This window comes from Mercenaria mercenaria, unplaced genomic scaffold, assembly GCF_021730395.1.
Source record: "Mercenaria mercenaria strain notata unplaced genomic scaffold, MADL_Memer_1 contig_3243, whole genome shotgun sequence".
Classification (NCBI taxonomy): Eukaryota; Metazoa; Mollusca; class Bivalvia; order Venerida; family Veneridae; genus Mercenaria; species Mercenaria mercenaria.
This window is the reverse complement of record NW_026461365.1, coordinates 25,198-44,256: the sequence shown is the minus strand read 5'-3', so window position 1 is coordinate 44,256 and position 19,059 is coordinate 25,198. Positions and strand designations below refer to the sequence as shown.

Genomic DNA, 19,059 nt, shown 5'->3' with positions numbered 1-19,059 from the left:
TTTTTAAGAAAAAAAATAGAGAAATTATTTTTCGCCTAAAATTGTGGTCCCTTTAAGATGTAAATGGATGTTTTCTTGTTATTTTGTGTTCATCCATTGGTATTTCAGTCTTGTTGTTTCCCAAACGATTTTGCAAGGAGTAATCTGATAAACATTTTAAAGTTATGCTAAAATAATTGTATGTAGAAGATAACAGTTGCCCAAACAAACTTATTATGTGAAAATGTTTCACAGGCAAGGGCTGGGTCAAGTTGAGCGTAGAAGTGCATCAAGCGATGAAGATTCATCAGACTCAGATTCATCAGACGCAGATTCATCAAACTCAGATTCATCAGACTCAGATTCATCAGACTCAGATTCATCAAACTCAGATTCATCAGACTCAGATTCATCAGACTCAGATTCATCAAACTCAGATTCATCAGACTCAGATTCATCAAACTCAGATTCATCAGACTCGGACCAAGATGAAGATTCATCAGACTCGGACTCAGACGGTAAGCTGATATCTCAAAATATATAAAGATAATGTTAGCAGATATAAACTGTGTAAGAATGTATTAGGATAACAAAAGAGGAAATGAAATTAGTAATGTATGTTTCAGATAAACATCATAAAATGCTTTTCTTAAACAAGTCAATTGGAAAGCATTTTCATAATAATGATTAGGTTGATTTCCATAGAGAAAATTGAATTTTTAGGTAAGCAGGAGGTTTTATTCTGGAAAAAGAAGAAAGTTGAGATTTTAACCATGGAGTTTTATTCCGGAAAAAGGGAAACAATATAGGTTGTATGCTTAAGTTTAATTCTGGAAAAGGAAGAAAGTTGAGATTTTAACCATGGGGTTTTATTCCAGAGAAGGAGAATAAATATAGGTTGTATGCTTAAGTTTAATTCTGGAAAGGGAAGATGTTGAGATTTTAACCATGGTGTTGTATTCCAGAGAAGGAGAATTAATATAGGTTTAAGTTTAATTCTGTAAAGGGAAGAAAATTAAAATGGTTACCTTGCGCTTTAATTTCGGAAAAAAGGAGGTTACAGTCTTAAGGTTTTGTTTTATTTTGGAAAGTGAAAGTTTTTGTATTAACCCTTTGGTTTTATTAGCTAACCTGAGCAATGCTCAGGTGAGTTATTGTGATCGCTCGATGTCCGGCGTCCGTCGTCTGTCTGTCTGTCTGTCAACATGTAGCTTGTATAGCGGCTGTATTTTTCAATTTATCTTCATCAAATTTGGTCAGAATGATTGCCTTGATAAAAACTAGGCCATCTGGGGTTAAAAACTAGGTCACCAGGTCAAATCAAAGAAAAACCTTGTGTATGCGATAGAGGCTGTATTTTTCAATTGATCTTCATAAATTTTGGTCAGAATGATTGCATGATTGCTTGTAAAAATACATAAGAATTATGTATGATATATTTTTTACGTTAATATTGTTCTTAAAACTATAGGTTATTTTGCTTTTTTTCTGGACTGTATATAATTGAAATAGTGCGCCAAACGTAACGTCATACTTTTACGTTATGATGTCATGGTAACTGACGTCATGACGTCATACATATGTTTGTATACATTGATACATTGTATGTTTGCCTGAAGAAGTATCTTAATACGAAACGCGTTGCAAACTTGAGTTGTCTTCTTTCTTTAACCATATTATGATTGCTTGATGAAATCTAGGTCAAGTTCGAATATGGGTCATCTGGGGTCAATAACTAGGACACTAGGTCAAATCAAAGAAAAACCTTGTGTATGCAATAGGGACTGCATTTTAAACCGGATCTTCATGCAATTTGATCAGAGTATTTGTCTGGATGAAATCTAGGTCGAGTTTGAATATGGGTCATCTAGGATAAAAAACTAGGTCACCCGGTCAAATTAAAGAGAAACCTTGTGTACGAAATACCCCGTGTGGTTCTGGGGCGATCTGTGTATGAATAAAATTGGAACCACTTTCTTACCCTTGCATGATCGTAAGAGGCGACTAATATGGTCTTAACACTTGGTTTTGCTGTAACTCTGTGATTCCAGTTGGTATACAAATTTTGATTCCATATCTCATGTTTTGTTTCGATGTAAATGAGATGTGAAATCAAAATTTGTAGTCCTGTTTGGCGCTATATAACCTATACTGTGTTGGTGCGCCGTAAAACCAAAATCAAATCAAATTGTGTACGAAATAGGGGCTGCATTTTACACTGGATATTCATAAAATTTAGTCAGAAATGATTGTATTGATGAAATTTAGGTCAAATTAAAATATGAATCATCAGGGGTCAAAAACTAGGTCACTAGGTCAAATCAAAGAAAAACCTTGTGTATGCGATACAGGCTGTATTTTTTTGATTGATCTTCATGAAATTTGGTCATAGTGATAGCCTTGATAAAATTAAGGTCAAGTTTGAGTATGGTTTATCTGGGATCAAAAACTAGGTCACTAGGTCAAATCAAAGAAAAACCTTGTGCATTCAATGGGAACTACATTTTACACCGGATCTTCATGAAATTTGATCAGAATATTTGACTGGATGCAATCTAGGTCAGATTCGAATATAGGTCATCTATGGTCAAAAGCTAGGACACATGGTCAGATCAAAGAAAAACGTTTTGTACGCAATAGGGGCTGCATTTTACACTGGATATTCATACAATTTAGTCAGAATGGCTCCTTTGATGAAATATAGGTCAAGTTTGAATATGGGTAATCTGTGGTCAAAAACTTCGTCGCAAGGTGAATTTAATCACAATGTTTGTCATAATGACTTCAAGGTCAGGTTTGAATATGGGTCATGTTAGGTCAAAAACTAGGTCATCCAGTCAAATCAAATGAAAAACTTGATAACACTTGAGGCCACGTCTATGACCATATCTTCATGAAATGTGGTCAAATTGTTTATATTGATGTTTAAAGTTTTGGAAGATTTCGAATGTGGGTCACTAGATCAAATCAAAGGAAAAGCTTGTATATACACTTAAGAGGTCATTTTTTGCTCAAATCTTTCTGAAACTTTGTCAGATGTTTGTTTTATGGAATCTTGGAGAAGCACGAATCTTGGTCATGTGCGGTCAAAAACTAGGTCAGTAGGTCGAATTAAAGAAAATACTTGTTTACCCTCAAGATTTTTGGTCAGAATATTTGTTTCCATGAAATCACTAGGTCAAACATGTTTACACTGTTATGGTGTGTTTCTCAGGTGCCACTTCGTCTGTCCATGTGTATGTCATATCTTGTTCGGAATAATTCCCAGCAACCATTTGCTGGAATTGAACAAAACTTCATAGGAAGAGATGCGCATATTATCTTCATATTCAGGTCCAATGATTTTTCACTGAGTTATGTCTTTTGATTATTCAATATAAGTATACTAAGTACCATTTTTTGTCCATAATACTCTGCAGCAACCTCTCGCTGGAATTGAGCAAAACTTCATAGGAAGTTTCACTCCCAAAAGCAGATGCAAATATTATTTTCATGTTTCTTACGAACGATCTTTCACGGTGTTATTGCCTTATAATGATTCAACATTAGCTACGTACACTATAGTGACATCCTTAACCAAAGTATTCCTTTGCAACCTCTGGCTGATAGCAAAAATTAATACAAAGCTAAATCACTCCGAAGAGGAGATACCAATATCCTTTGTATACCTTTTCTCGTCAACTGCTTGCTGCAGTTTTAAGAAACATCTTTGGAAGTTTCACTACTAATAGGACATGTGTCCAGTCAATAAATCCTGCTTCTTTGCTTGTAATATGCAATACCATACTTTTGGGGAACATCCATCGGTTTTATCGATAGTTTCTTGTTTTGTAACCATGTTAATTTTTACATTAAAGTTTGTGAGTGTGAGGATTTATTTTGAAAAGAAAATTTTATTTTCTCAACGTGTTTGGGTAGAGTTAATGTTAACACTCACCATCATTTCACAAAAATTTGTCTTATGCATTAAAGCTTCTTAACGATGTTTTTCACTTCAAATTATTCAGATGCATCAAAACATAGCGATTAATGGTTTTGGTTCTATGTTTTCTATGTGTTACATAAAGTTTTTTTTGTTATTTTTTGTTTGGTACCAACACAATTATAGGTCATATGGCAACTTTGCAGCTTTGGTGGTGGGGGAAGACCCCAGGTGCCCCTCCATGCACTATTTCATCAGAGGCAGGCACCTGGGTAGAACCGAAAACCTTCTGTAAGCCATATGGCTTACTCACATGAAGAAGCCAACGTCCAAAGTGAGGCAGGAACTCACATAAGTGAGGGGCAAGTGATTCGAGGTCAGCAGCCTTAACCACTCGGCCATGGAGGCCCCATTACATAAATCGGGACTTTTTTGTGCTCCTCAAGATTTTCAGGGGCATTGGGATGTGGGCAGAGGACTTAAGGCTTAGAAATACGCTTTGAGAAACAAAAGTGAAACAGCACCAAATCATAGAAAGAAAGAGTTGTTTAACACGAAAATTGAACAGCATGTAAAACATGTATATTACTTTACGAAACAAGTGTCAGTATACTGGTATAAACATTGAATTCCAGAAAAGGACTGCCTAAAGGGGCCCCACTTCCGGACAGTCAAACGCCTTTAAAAACTCATTATTTTCAAAGAACTGTTACACATGTTCGTTTTGATGCATTTGCAATAGCGTGCGAGTTACGAAAATTCAAATAACAAGGTGGAACACAGTTTTCAGCAATTGTTTATCTCTATTTCTTTACAAATGGCATTCACTTTCAAAGAGAGACAACTTTTTCTCAACGAATACTTTAAATATTCGGAAAAAGTTGTCTCCCTTTGAAAACTGAATGCCATTTGTACTTAAAATATTAGGAAAAAGTTGCCTCCCTTTGAAAATGAATACCATTTGTAAAGAAATAAAGATAAACAATCGCTGAAAACTGTGTTCCACCTTGTTATGTGAATTTTCACCACTAGCACGCTATTGCAAATGCATCAGAACGATCACGTGTAACAGTTCTTTGAAAAAGGTGAGTTTTTAAAGGCGTTTGACTGTCTGGAAGTGGGGCCCCTTTAGGCAGTCCTTTTCTGGAATTCAATGTTTATATCAGTATACTGACACTTGTTTCGTAAAATAACATACATGTTTTACATGCTGTTCAATTTTCGTGTCAAACAACTCTTTCTTTCTATGATTTGGAGTTATTTGATTTTTGTTTCTCAAGGCCTAATTCTAAACCTTAAATGATTTTCCCAACATATTTACAGCGGAGACCTTTAAAATTTTCTGTTTAGAAACTTATTTTAAAGTAATTTCACACATACGCACACAAAAAAATATTGGTTTTTAGCTCACCTGAGCCAAAGGCTCACGGTGAGCTATTTTGATCGCTCACCGTCCGACGTCCGTCCGTACGTTCGTTCGTCCGTCCGTCGTCCGTCCGTCCGTCCGTCCACACTTTCCTTTAAACAACATCTCTTCCTAAACCACCAGGCCAACTTTTATGAACCTTCACAAGGATGTTCCTTGGATGGTCTTCTTTAAAAATTGTTCAAAGAATTCAATTCCATGTAGAATAAAAATCTTCTTGTCCAAAACCACAGGTCATAGGGCTTTTATATTTGGCTTGTAGAATCAGCTAGAGATCCTCTACCAAGATTGTTAGAATTATCCCCCTAGGGTCAAATATGGCCCCGCCCTGGGGGTCACATGGTTTACATAGACTTATATAGGGAAAACTTTGAAAATCTTCTTGACCAAACCACAAGGCATAGAGCCTCAATATTTGGCATGTGACATCATCTAATGGTCCTCTATAAAATTTATTCAAGTTTTGCCCCTGGGGTGAAAAGAGGCCCCACCCCGGGGTCCCAAGTTTTACATAGACTTATATGGAAGAAAACTTTAAAAATCTTCTTGTCTGAAACCACAAGACCTAGGCCTTTGATATTTGGTATGTAGCATTACCTTGTGGTCCTCTACTAAGTTTGTTCAAATTATGTCCAAGGGTGAAAAGAGGCCTCGCTCCGGGGGTACCAAGTTTTACACAGACTTATATAGGAAAAAACTTTTAAAAATCTTCTTGCCTGAAACTGCAAGGCCTAGGCTTTTGATATTTGGTATGTTGCATTGTCTAATTGTCCTCTACCATAATTATTCATATTATGCCCCTGTGGTGAAAAGAGGTCCTGCCCCGGGGGCCCCAAGTTTTACATAGACTTATATAGGGAAAAAAATAATAAAAAATTAATCTTAAAGTTCAAGGCTTAAGCCTTTGATATTTGGTATGTATCATTTCCTAGTGGTTCTCTGAAAAGATTGTTCTAATAATGCCCCTGGGGTGAAAAGAGGCCCCGCCCTGGGGGTCACTTTTATGAGTTATGTAGGAAAAAATGTTTCAAAAATTATCTGGTATTTCCTGGATTGTTTAATAACGTTTACCTGATGACCCCAAGTAATTAGGGTCACTTAACTGTGACCTTGACTTACTGACCTACTTCATTTTTTTATCATATAGCCTTGAAATTTGGATGACATGTACAGTTTTGCTCACGGATCATAACAGCATAGAAATTTTGACCACGTCAGTAACTTTCGATAAAGATTTCAATACTTTTCTTTAATGTTCTTAGCCCTGGCCTACGGACCTACTTTCTTGTTTTTGAAGCTACAGCAAAGAGATTTGTATAATATTTTAACAGATTTCAGTACTTATCTTGAAGAACAGGGTTACCACCTACCTTGAAAAGTCACGGGAAAATGATTTTTTTTCAAGGTCAGTGAATTGTCAGGGAAATCTTGATAATGGTCAGTGAAAAATGAAATTTTAGAAAAGTCAGGGAAAAGTCAGGGAAAAATGAAATTCTGTGCCGATTTTTAAAATATTCAGTGGCTATGGCAGTCTTCAAGCACTATTTATATGTATTTCCAAACACATTTTGGTGTAATTGTGTATAAACATAATTTAGATGTGTTTGATCAATTTTGTTATTAATCGTCCGTCAACAATTTCTAAAAAAATCTTTTTTTTTTGTAAACCACTGGGCAGAATTAAACCAAACTTCACAGGAATGATCCTTGGGTGGCCCCCTTTCAAAATGGTTCAAAGAATTGAATTCCATGCAGAACTCTGGTTGCCATGGTAACCATAAGGAATTTTTTTTAAAATCTTCTTGTCCAAACCCACAGGGCCTAGGGCTTTGATATCTGGTGTGTAGCATCATCTAGTGATTCTCTACAAAATTGTTCAAATTATCCCCCTAGGGTCAAATATGGCCCCGCCCCGGGGTCACATAGTTTATATAGACTTATATAGGGAAAACTTTGAAAATCTTCTTGTACAAAACCACATGGCCTATGGCTTAGATATTTGATATGTAGCATCATCTAGTGGTCCTCTACCAAGATTTTTCAAATTATCCCCCTAGGATCAAATATGGCCCCACCCCGGGGGTCACATGGTTTATATAGACTTATATAGGGAAAACTTTGAAAATCTTCTTGTACAAAACCACATGGCCTAGGGCTTTGATATTTGGTATGTAGCATCATCTAGTGGTCCTCTACCAAGAGTGTTCAAATTATCCCCTAGGTCAAATATGGCCCCGCCCCGGGGGTCACAAGTTTTACATAGACTTATATGGGAAAAAAAGTTTAAAAATCTTCTTGTCTGAAACCACAACACTTAGACCTTTGATATTTGGTTTGTAGCATTGTCTTATGGTCCTCAACCAAAATTATTCAAATTGTACCCCTTGGGGGCTCAAGTATAATATAGACTTATTCAGGAAAAAGCTTTAAAAATCTTCTTGTCTGAAACCATACGACCTAGGCTTTTGATATTTGGTATGACGCATTGTCTAGTAGTCCTCTACCAAAATTGTTCAAATTATGCCCCTTGGGTTAAAAGAGGTCCCGCCCTGGGGTCACTTAGTTATTATGTGAGTTATATAATTATTAGGAAAAATACTTAAAAAATCATCTGATCCTATTTCCAAGACTGTTTAATTATAATTACCTGATGACCCCAAGTCATATGATGTCACTTGACTGTGACCTTGACCTACTGACCTACTTTTTTGTTTTTTAAAGATACAGCCTTGAAATTTGATGACATACACAGTTTTGCATACAAATCGTAAAACTGAATTACATTGACCATGAATGTGACCTACTGACTTTTTTATTATTTTATCATCAGTTTGACATTTGAAACATGGAGCTCATATTACTCAGGTGAGCGATCCAGGGTCATCATGACCCTCATGTTTTTGTATTTGTTAATGAAAGCTTGTTATATCTGAAGAAAAATGAATGTAAAAGCGTGGATTGGATGCCTGTAGGGGAGGAGGAGGCCGAAAAAATATTGTGGTATCGGTCAATGAAAAGTACGATTTAGTCAGTGAAAAGTCAGGGAATTTCATTTTCTCAGCTAAGTGGAGACCCTGAAGAATCTTTACCATGACCTTCTCACCTAGTTAGCTCGCTCAGGTGAGTTTTTGTGATCGCTCGATGTCCGGCGTCCGTCGTCTGTTTGTCGTCTGTCGTCTGGCAAACATTTAGCTTGTGTATGCGATAAAGGCTGTATTTTTCTACTGATCTTCATAAAATTTGGTCAGATTGATAACCTTGATGAAATCTATGCGGAATTTGAAAATAAGTCATCTGGGGTCAAAAACTAGGTCACTAGTTCAAATCAAAGATAAACCTTGTGTATGCGATAGAGGCTGTATATTTCAATTAATCTTCATGAGTTATGGTCAGAATGATCACCTAGATAAAATCTAGGCCGAGTTTGAAAATGGGTCATCTTGGGTCAAAAACTAGGTCACTAGGTCAAATCAAAGAAAAACCTTGTGTATGCGATAGAGGCTGTATTTTTAAATTGATCTTCATGAATTTTGGTCAGAATGATAACCTTGTTGAAATCTAAGCCGACTTTGAAAATGGGTCATCTGGGGTCGAAAACTAGGTCACTAGGTCAAATCAAAGAAAAAACTTGTGTGTGCGATAGAGGCTGTATTTTTCAACTGATCTTCATGAAATTTTGTCAGAATGATAACCTTGATGAAATCTAGGTCAAGTTCGAATATGAATTTGGGTCATCTGGTGTCAAAAAGTAGGTCACTAGGTCAAATCAAAGAAAAACCTTGTGTATGCGATAGAGGCTGTATTTTTAATTGATCTTCATGAAATTTGGTCGGAATGATTGCCTTGATGAAATCTAGGTCGAGTTTGAATATGGGTCATCTGAGGTCAAAAACTAGGTCACTAGGTCAAATCAAAGAAAAAACTGTATGCGATAGAGGCTGTATTTTTCAATTGATCTTCATGAAATTTGGTCAGAATAATTGCCTTGATGAAATCTAGGTCGGGTTTGAATATGGGTCATCTGGGGTCAAAAAGTAGGTCACTAGGTCAAATCAAAGAAACATCTTGTGTATGCGATAGAGGCTGTATTTTTCAGTTGATCTTCATAAAATTTTGTCACAATGATTGCTTTGATAAAATCTAGGTCAAGTTCGAATATGGGTTATCTGAGGTCAAAAACTAGGTCACTAGGTCATATCTAAGAAAATACTTGTTTAAACTCAAGAGACCACATTTTTAGTCCAATCTTAATGAAAATTGGCCAAAATATTTGTTTCCATGAAATCACTAGGTTAAACATGTTTACACTGTTATAGTATGTTTCTCAGGTGAGCGACCTAGGGCCATCTTGGCCCTCTTGTTTTTGCTTTGTTTAAGAAGCTTTAGCAAAGAAATTTGTTCAAACAAGCAATTAAAATCATTGAGCGATATAGGGCCATTATGGCCCTCTTGTTTTTAGTTCCTTTGATGGCTCTCTACCAAGTTTATCAAACAAAATCTATTGCCATCAGAGTGTTATCACTTTCCATATGTATAAAGCAATAGATTTTAATTCTCTGTATATTTATATATAAATTAGTGTTCACTTTCAAAGTCTTCTCAGAAACTGCTAGTTCGATGTAAGAGAGAGGCCCTTAGGGGTCTCCAGTTTTACATAGAATTATATAGGGGAAAAAAGTAAAAATCTTCTTGTCTGAAACTGCAAAGCTTAGGCTTTTGATGTTTTATATGTTGCATTGCTTTGTGGTCCTCTACAAAATTGTTCAAATTATGCCCCTGGGGTGAAAAGAGGCCCTGCCCAGAGGGTCCTAAATTTAATATAGACTGATATAGGGAAATAATCTTTTTGTCTGAAAGGTCAAGGCCTAGGCCTTTGATATTTGGTATGTAGCATTGCCTAGTGGATCTCTAACAAGACTATTCAAATTATGCCTCTGGTGTAAAAAGAGGCCTTGCCCTGGGGTCATTTGTTATACTGGTATTAATATATAGGAATAAATACTTTAAAAATTATCAGATCATATTTCCAAGACTGTTTAATTATGATCATTAGTAATTAGGGGTCACTTGACTGTGACCTTGTCCTAGTGACCTGCTTTCTTGTTTTTTTAAGATAAAGGTCAAGGTCACAGGGGGCTGAACATGGAAAACCATTTCCGGTTAGTAACTTGAGAACCACTTGACCCAGAATGTTGAAACTTCATAGCGAGGGGTGAATGCGACAAAGTGCTAAGTGCATTTCATGAAAGGAGAAGGAAAAAACATTCCTGTTGCTTTATAATTCTGGCAGCTGTTGTAATATTTTTAAATCTGATTGAAAACTACTTTATTTTTTTTTAATCTAGTGTAATGTTTAAAGAAATGTCTGACAGAAAAGAAATTTTAATCAAAATGTCACTTAGAACTTTTTCGCACTCCAAATAGATACAAATTTGCAAAAAGGTAAGCGCGACAAAATTCTAAGTGATTTTATATTTTATTATTAAAGGGACATAAAATTCATCATTTTGTACCCAGTTTTTTGTAGTGTTTGAAATCATTGAATAAAATTAACCTTACTAAAACCATGTCACTTAAAACATTTTCGCAGTCATTTTTGTTTACTATTAAAAAACTTTGTGAGCTCGAAAAGAGTCTAAGTGACATTATAAGTAAGCCCTTAAAATCTATAGGTCATCAAAAGTTTTGTTTTTGAGCTTATTTTTCTTTAGAAGGAAATATTTTTCATGTATCTAGTAAAACAACATGGCGTTTGATGGCTGGACACAAGAAGTGGGCCCTTTAATTTCTTTCACAGTAATCAAAAGTGTACTGAGCATAGCATAACGAATGAAACTGCTTTATCTGCTGATTATCTTTTCAATAATACATGAAAATATTTATCACACTAAGAAACAACACATAATTGTTGTCCATTTTATTTCTTTAAAGCTTTCTAACTTTAGTAATTTCTCAGACTCACAATTACACTGAACAAAAATGGCTAGCCAATCACAATGTATCTTTATTAATTATATTCTTTGGCTTAGTTAGTGTATCTGTTTTAAGAGAATTATAAAAACTGTATTTCAAACATGATATTTTCCTCAGAGTTTAAAATTCATTCTAATATGACTAGCAATGCATTAATCATCACAACGTTATTATGTTAACGTTATGTCTTTGGCTCAGGTGAGCTATTTTGATCGCTCACCGTCCGACGTCCGTCCGTACGTTCGTTCGTCCGTCCGTCCGTCCGTCCACACTTTCCTTTAAACAACATCTCTTCCTAAACCACCAGGCCAACTTTTATGAACCTTCACAAGGATGTTCCTTGGATGGTCTTCTTTAAAAATTGTTCAAAGAATTCAATTCCATGTAGAATAAAAATCTTCTTGTCCAAAACCACAGGTCATAGGGCTTTTATATTTGGCTTGTAGAATCAGCTAGAGATCCTCTACCAAGATTGTTAGAATTATCCCCCTAGGGTCAAATATGGCCCCGCCCTCGGGGTCACATGATTTACATAGACTTATATAGGGAAAACTTTGAAAATCTTCTTGACCAAAACCACAAGGCATAGAGCCTCAATATTTGGCATGTGACATCATCTAATGGTCCTCTATAAAATTTATTCAAGTTTTGCCCCTGGGGTGAAAAGAGGCCCCACCCCGGGGGTCCCAAGTTTTACATAGACTTATATGGAAGAAAACTTTAAAAATCTTCTTGTCTGAAACCACAAGACCTAGGCCTTTGATATTTGGTATGTAGCATTACCTTGTGGTCCTCTACTAAGTTTGTTCAAATTATGTCCAAGGGTGAAAAGAGGCCTCGCTCCGGGGGTACCAAGTTTTACACAGACTTATATAGGAAAAAACTTTTAAAAATCTTCTTGCCTGAAACTGCAAGGCCTAGGCTTTTGATATTTGGTATGTTGCATTGTCTAATTGTCCTCTACCATAATTATTCATATTATGCCCCTGTGGTGAAAAGAGGTCCTGCCCCGGGGGCCCCAAGTTTTACATAGACTTATATAGGGAAAAAAATAATAAAAAATTAATCTTAAAGTTCAAGGCTTAAGCCTTTGATATTTGGTATGTATCATTTCCTAGTGGTTCTCTGAAAAGATTGTTCTAATAATGCCCCTGGGGTGAAAAGAGGCCCCGCCATGGGGGTCACTTTTATGAGTTATGTAGGAAAAAATGTTTCAAAAATTATCTGGTATTTCCTGGATTGTTTAATAACGTTTACCTGATGACCCCAAGTAATTAGGGTCACTTAACTGTGACCTTGACTTACTGACCTACTTAATTTTTTTATCATATAGCCTTGAAATTTGGATGACATGTACAGTTTTGCTCACGGATCATAACAGCATAGAAATTTTGACCACGTCAGTAACTTTCGATAAAGATTTCAATACTTTTCTTTAATGTTCTTAGCCCTGGCCTACGGACCTACTTTCTTGTTTTTGAAGCTACAGCAAAGAGATTTGTATAATATTTTAACAGATTTCAGTACTTATCTTGAAGAACAGGGTTACCACCTACCTTGAAAAGTCACGGGAAAATGATTTTTTTTCAAGGTCAGTGAATTGTCAGGGAAATCTTGATAATGGTCAGTGAAAAATGAAATTTTAGAAAAGTCAATGAAAAGTCAGGGAAAAATGAAATTCTGTGCCGATTTTTAAAATATTCAGTGGCTATGGCAGTCTTCAAGCACTATTTATATGTATTTCCAAACACATTTTGGTGTAATTGTGTATAAACATAATTTAGATGTGTTTGATCAATTTTGTTATTAATCGTCCGTCAACAATTTCTAAAAAAATCTTTTTTTTTTGTAAACCACTGGGCAGAATTAAACCAAACTTCACAGGAATGATCCTTGGGTGGCCCCCTTTCAAAATGGTTCAAAGAATTGAATTCCATGCAGAACTCTGGTTGCCATGGTAACCATAAGGAAATTTTTTTAAAATCTTCTTGTCCAAACCCACAGGGCCTAGGGCTTTGATATCTGGTGTGTAGCATCATCTAGTGATTCTCTACCAAAATTGTTCAAATTATCCCCCTAGGGTCAAATATGGCCCCGCCCCGGGGTCACATAGTTTATATAGACTTATATAGGGAAAACTTTGAAAATCTTCTTGTACAAAACCACATGGCCTATGGCTTAGATATTTGATATGTAGCATCATCTAGTGGTCCTCTACCAAGATTTTTCAAATTATCCCCCTAGGATCAAATATGGCCCCACCCCGGGGGTCACATGGTTTATATAGACTTATATAGGGAAAACTTTGAAAATCTTCTTGTACAAAACCACATGGCCTAGGGCTTTGATATTTGGTATGTAGCATCATCTAGTGGTCCTCTACCAAGAGTGTTCAAATTATCCCCTAGGTCAAATATGGCCCCGCCCCGGGGGTCACAAGTTTTACATAGACTTATATGGGAAAAAAAGTTTAAAAATCTTCTTGTCTGAAACCACAACACTTAGACCTTTGATATTTGGTTTGTAGCATTGTCTTATGGTCCTCAACCAAAATTATTCAAATTGTACCCCTTGGGGGCTCAAGTATAATATAGACTTATTCAGGAAAAAGCTTTAAAAATCTTCTTGTCTGAAACCGTACGACCTAGGCTTTTGATATTTGGTATGACGCATTGTCTAGTAGTCCTCTACCAAAATTGTTCAAATTATGCCCCTTGGGTTAAAAGAGGTCCCGCCCTGGGGTCACTTAGTTATTATGTGAGTTATATAATTATTAGGAAAAATACTTAAAAAATCATCTGATCCTATTTCCAAGACTGTTTAATTATAATTACCTGATGACCCCAAGTCATATGATGTCACTTGACTGTGACCTTGACCTACTGACCTACTTTTTTGTTTTTTAAAGATACAGCCTTGAAATTTGATGACATACACAGTTTTGCATACAAATCGTAAAACTGAATTACATTGACCATGAATGTGACCTACTGACTTTTTTATTATTTTATCATCAGTTTGACATTTGAAACATGGAGCTCATATTACTCAGGTGAGCGATCCAGGGTCATCATGACCCTCATGTTTTTGTATTTGTTAATGAAAGCTTGTTATATCTGAAGAAAAATGAATGTAAAAGCGTGGATTGGATGCCTGTAGGGGAGGAGGAGGCCGAAAAAATATTGGTATCGGTCAATGAAAAGTACGATTTAGTCAGTGAAAAGTCAGGGAATTTCATTTTCTCAGCTAAGTGGAGACCCTGAAGAATCTTTACCATGACCTTCTCACCTAGTTAGCTCGCTCAGGTGAGTTTTTGTGATCGCTCGATGTCCGGCGTCCGTCGTCTGTTTGTCGTCTGTCGTCTGGCAAACATTTAGCTTGTGTATGCGATAAAGGCTGTATTTTTCAACTGATCTTCATAAAATTTGGTCAGATTGATAACCTTGATGAAATCTATGCGGAATTTGAAAATAAGTCATCTGGGGTCAAAAACTAGGTCACTAGTTCAAATCAAAGATAAACCTTGTGTATGCGATAGAGGCTGTATATTTCAATTAATCTTCATGAGTTATGGTCAGAATGATCGCCTAGATAAAATCTAGGCCGAGTTTGAAAATGGGTCATCTTGGGTCAAAAACTAGGTCACTAGGTCAAATCAAAGAAAAACCTTGTGTATGCGATAGAGGCTGTATTTTTAAATTGATCTTCATGAATTTTGGTCAGAATGATAACCTTGTTGAAATCTAAGCCGACTTTGAAAATGGGTCATCTGGGGTCGAAAACTAGGTCACTAGGTCAAATCAAAGAAAAAACTTGTGTGTGCGATAGAGGCTGTATTTTTCAACTGATCTTCATGAAATTTTGTCAGAATGATAACCTTGATGAAATCTAGGTCAAGTTCGAATATGAATTTGGGTCATCTGGTGTCAAAAAGTAGGTCACTAGGTCAAATCAAAGAAAAACCTTGTGTATGCGATAGAGGCTGTATTTTTAATTGATCTTCATGAAATTTGGTCGGAATGATTGCCTTGATGAAATCTAGGTCGAGTTTGAATATGGGTCATCTGAGGTCAAAAAACTAGGTCACTAGGTCAAATCAAAGAAAAAACTGTATGCGATAGAGGCTGTATTTTTCAATTGATCTTCATGAAATTTGGTCGGAATAATTGCCTTGATGAAATCTAGGTCGGGTTTGAATATGGGTCATCTGGGGTCAAAAAGTAGGTCACTAGGTCAAATCAAAGAAACATCTTGTGTATGCGATAGAGGCTGTATTTTTCAGTTGATCTTCATAAAATTTTGTCACAATGATTGCTTTGATAAAATCTAGGTCAAGTTCGAATATGGGTTATCTGAGGTCAAAAACTAGGTCACTAGGTCATATCTAAGAAAATACTTGTTTAAACTCAAGAGACCACATTTTTAGTCCAATCTTAATGAAAATTGGCCAAAATTATTTGTTTCCATGAAATCACTAGGTTAAACATGTTTACACTGTTATAGTATGTTTCTCAGGTGAGCGACCTAGGGCCATCTTGGCCCTCTTGTTTTTGCTTTGTTTAAGAAGCTTTAGCAAAGAAATTTGTTCAAACAAGCAATTAAAATCATTGAGCGATATAGGGCCATTATGGCCCTCTTGTTTTTAGTTCCTTTGATGGCTCTCTACCAAGTTTATCAAACAAAATCTATTGCCATCAGAGTGTTATCACTTTCCATATGTATAAAGCAATAGATTTTAATTCTCTGTATATTTATATATAAATTAGTGTTCACTTTCAAAGTCTTCTCAGAAACTGCTAGTTCGATGTAAGAGAGAGGCCCTTAGGGGTCTCCAGTTTTACATAGAATTATATAGGGGAAAAAAGTAAAAATCTTCTTGTCTGAAACTGCAAAGCTTAGGCTTTTGATGTTTTATATGTTGCATTGCTTTGTGGTCCTCTACCAAAATTGTTCAAATTATGCCCCTGGGGTGAAAAGAGGCCCTGCCCAGAGGGTCCTAAATTTAATATAGACTGATATAGGGAAATAATCTTTTTGTCTGAAAGGTCAAGGCCTAGGCCTTTGATATTTGGTATGTAGCATTGCCTAGTGGATCTCTAACAAGACTATTCAAATTATGCCTCTGGTGTAAAAAGAGGCCTTGCCCTGGGGTCATTTGTTATACTGGTATTAATATATAGGAATAAATACTTTAAAAATTATCAGATCATATTTCCAAGACTGTTTAATTATGATCATTAGTAATTAGGGGTCACTTGACTGTGACCTTGTCCTAGTGACCTACTTTCTTGTTTTTTTAAGATAAAGGTCAAGGTCACAGGGGGCTGAACATGGAAAACCATTTCCGGTTAGTAACTTGAGAACCACTTGACCCAGAATGTTGAAACTTCATAGCGAGGGGTGAATGCGACAAAGTGCTAAGTGCATTTCATGAAAGGAGAAGGAAAAAACATTCCTGTTGCTTTATAATTCTGGCAGCTGTTGTAATATTTTTAAATCTGATTGAAAACTACTTTATTTTTTTTTTAATCTAGTGTAATGTTTAAAGAAATGTCTGACAGAAAAGAAATTTTAATCAAAATGTCACTTAGAACTTTTTCGCACTCCAAATAGATACAAATTTGCAAAAAGGTAAGCGCGACAAAATTCTGAGTGATTTTATATTTTATTATTAAAGGGACATAAAATTCATCATTTTGTACCCAGTTTTTTGTAGTGTTTGAAATCATTGAATAAAATTAACCTTACTAAAACCATGTCACTTAAAACATTTTCGCAGTCATTTTTGTTTACTATTAAAAAACTTTGTGAGCTCGAAAAGAGTCTAAGTGACATTATAAGTAAGCCCTTAAAATCTATAGGTCATCAAAAGTTTTTGTTTTTGAGCTTATTTTTCTTTAGAAGGAAATATTTTTCATGTATCTAGTAAAACAACATGGCGTTTGATGGCTGGACACAAGAAGTGGGCCCTTTAATTTCTTTCACAGTAATCAAAAGTGTACTGAGCATAGCATAACGAATGAAACTGCTTTATCTGCTGATTATCTTTTCAATAATACATGAAAATATTTATCACACTAAGAAACAACACATAATTGTTGTCCATTTTATTTCTTTAAAGCTTTCTAACTTTAGTAATTTCTCAGACTCACAATTACACTGAACAAAAATGGCTAGCCAATCACAATGTATCTTTATTAATTATATTCTTTGGCTTAGTTAGTGTATCTGTTTTAAGAGAATTATAAAAACTGTATTTCAAACATGATATTTTCCTCAGAGTTTAAAATTCATTCTAATATGACTAGCAATGCATTAATCATCACAACGTTATTATGTTAACGTTATGTCAACGTGATATTTAGCACCATGTATGCATCTAGAAATAGTGCTTTCAAATTTGATTAAATATTTTACTTAATAGTATTTTTGAAACGAAATGTAACATTGCACAACTGTCTAGATTACTTTACGCACATACTAATCTGGTATATTGGCTTTACAGAATAATTTGCCATCATTTTCATCCAAATTGAACTCTTCCGCAGGACGTATTACCATTTCCAGTCCTGGTGTGTATAAACAAAGGAGCGTGATGACACGCCATGCATACAATACACGAGGAAACAGTTCCATAATATTGATCTAAATTTTATGACAAAGACATATAAGAAAGGAAATTTTCTATAGCAAAATTAAGGTTCTGGGACTTTGGTGCCGGGACTTCCAGCGACAGTCTACCTTGGGGAGACACTTTAAGGTTCAGATCTCTATTTTCTTTCTTTGAGAGAATGTCAGACATTTCTACAAAGTCATTGTTCCAAATTGCTTGTTTAAGTTTTAGAGGCATCAATGACCCCAGAGCGGCACCACAAGCAAACAAATCCGTTTGCGGCACAATACCTGGGGAGGGAAGATGTATATTGCCACTGCCTGTCAGTAGGGCTGTAATGTCTTCACGGATATCGCCTTCCCCCGTCTGTTTACCCTGACTCGAAGAGTTTGCGTTGACATTGCTCTGAATAGTTTGCACTGTGTCTTCCTGTGTGTTTTCGACAGTCTGTCTGTTGTTCTTATCCAACATGTCACTGTCTATTTCAATATCAATATGATTGTTTGGCTGTGTATTATGTGTGTTATTGTCATCGGCATAATCAATGGTTTCATTTGATCCCACTTCACTAACAGGAGGATGATCATGTTTATTGCTGTGTTTTTGTGTTTGTTTTTGGGCAGCCTTTTTGCTTGTTTGTTTTTCATTGTTTTGATTATCTGCTTTTTCATTAACAATCCCCTGTTCTTTCAGTGCTTTTAATACAGCCGTTACTGTAGACTGTACAAGGTTCTGCTCCCTCTCTTCACGTCTTTTCTTAGCTGAACTCGCCATGTCTGAAATAAAATAAACAGTAAATAGCAACATAGCGTCTGCCTCCTGTAGAATTATCTATGTACCTATTTCATTTATTTATTCATTTTCCTATAAGATCAGGAATAAATGCATATTCTTGCTGCATGTGCAAACAGCCTGGCTGCCAACATACGAAAAAAAAAAATGAAAGGGAAATAACTGCAACAGCTTTATTATAGTTAAGCCTTTTGGATTGTTCCCCTTGAATTATTTAGCCTCAAAAATTGCACCACTTCTTCAAAACTATATGTTATTTATTATTTTTTTATATTTTTTTCCGCCACAAGTCGAAAAGAATCCCACTAAAATTATGCACAATTAAAATGTACTAAAAACACAACTCAGTTGTGT

General features: G+C 35.7%; 1 protein-coding gene across 2 annotated transcripts in view; it reads left to right on the top strand.

Annotated features, from left to right (window-relative positions):
* Positions 1–19,059, top strand: part of LOC128552865 (uncharacterized) — a 42,367-nt gene that overhangs the window by 6,190 nt on the left and 17,118 nt on the right. Inside the window, exons 4-5 of one of the 2 annotated variants that reach the window (XM_053533936.1) lie at positions 235–429; positions 487–497. In XM_053533936.1, coding sequence (XP_053389911.1) covers positions 235–429; positions 487–497 — 206 coding nt within the window. Of the gene's footprint in view, positions 1–234; positions 498–19,059 lie in introns of both variants that reach the window. The other variant, XM_053533935.1, reaches the window with a different exon arrangement.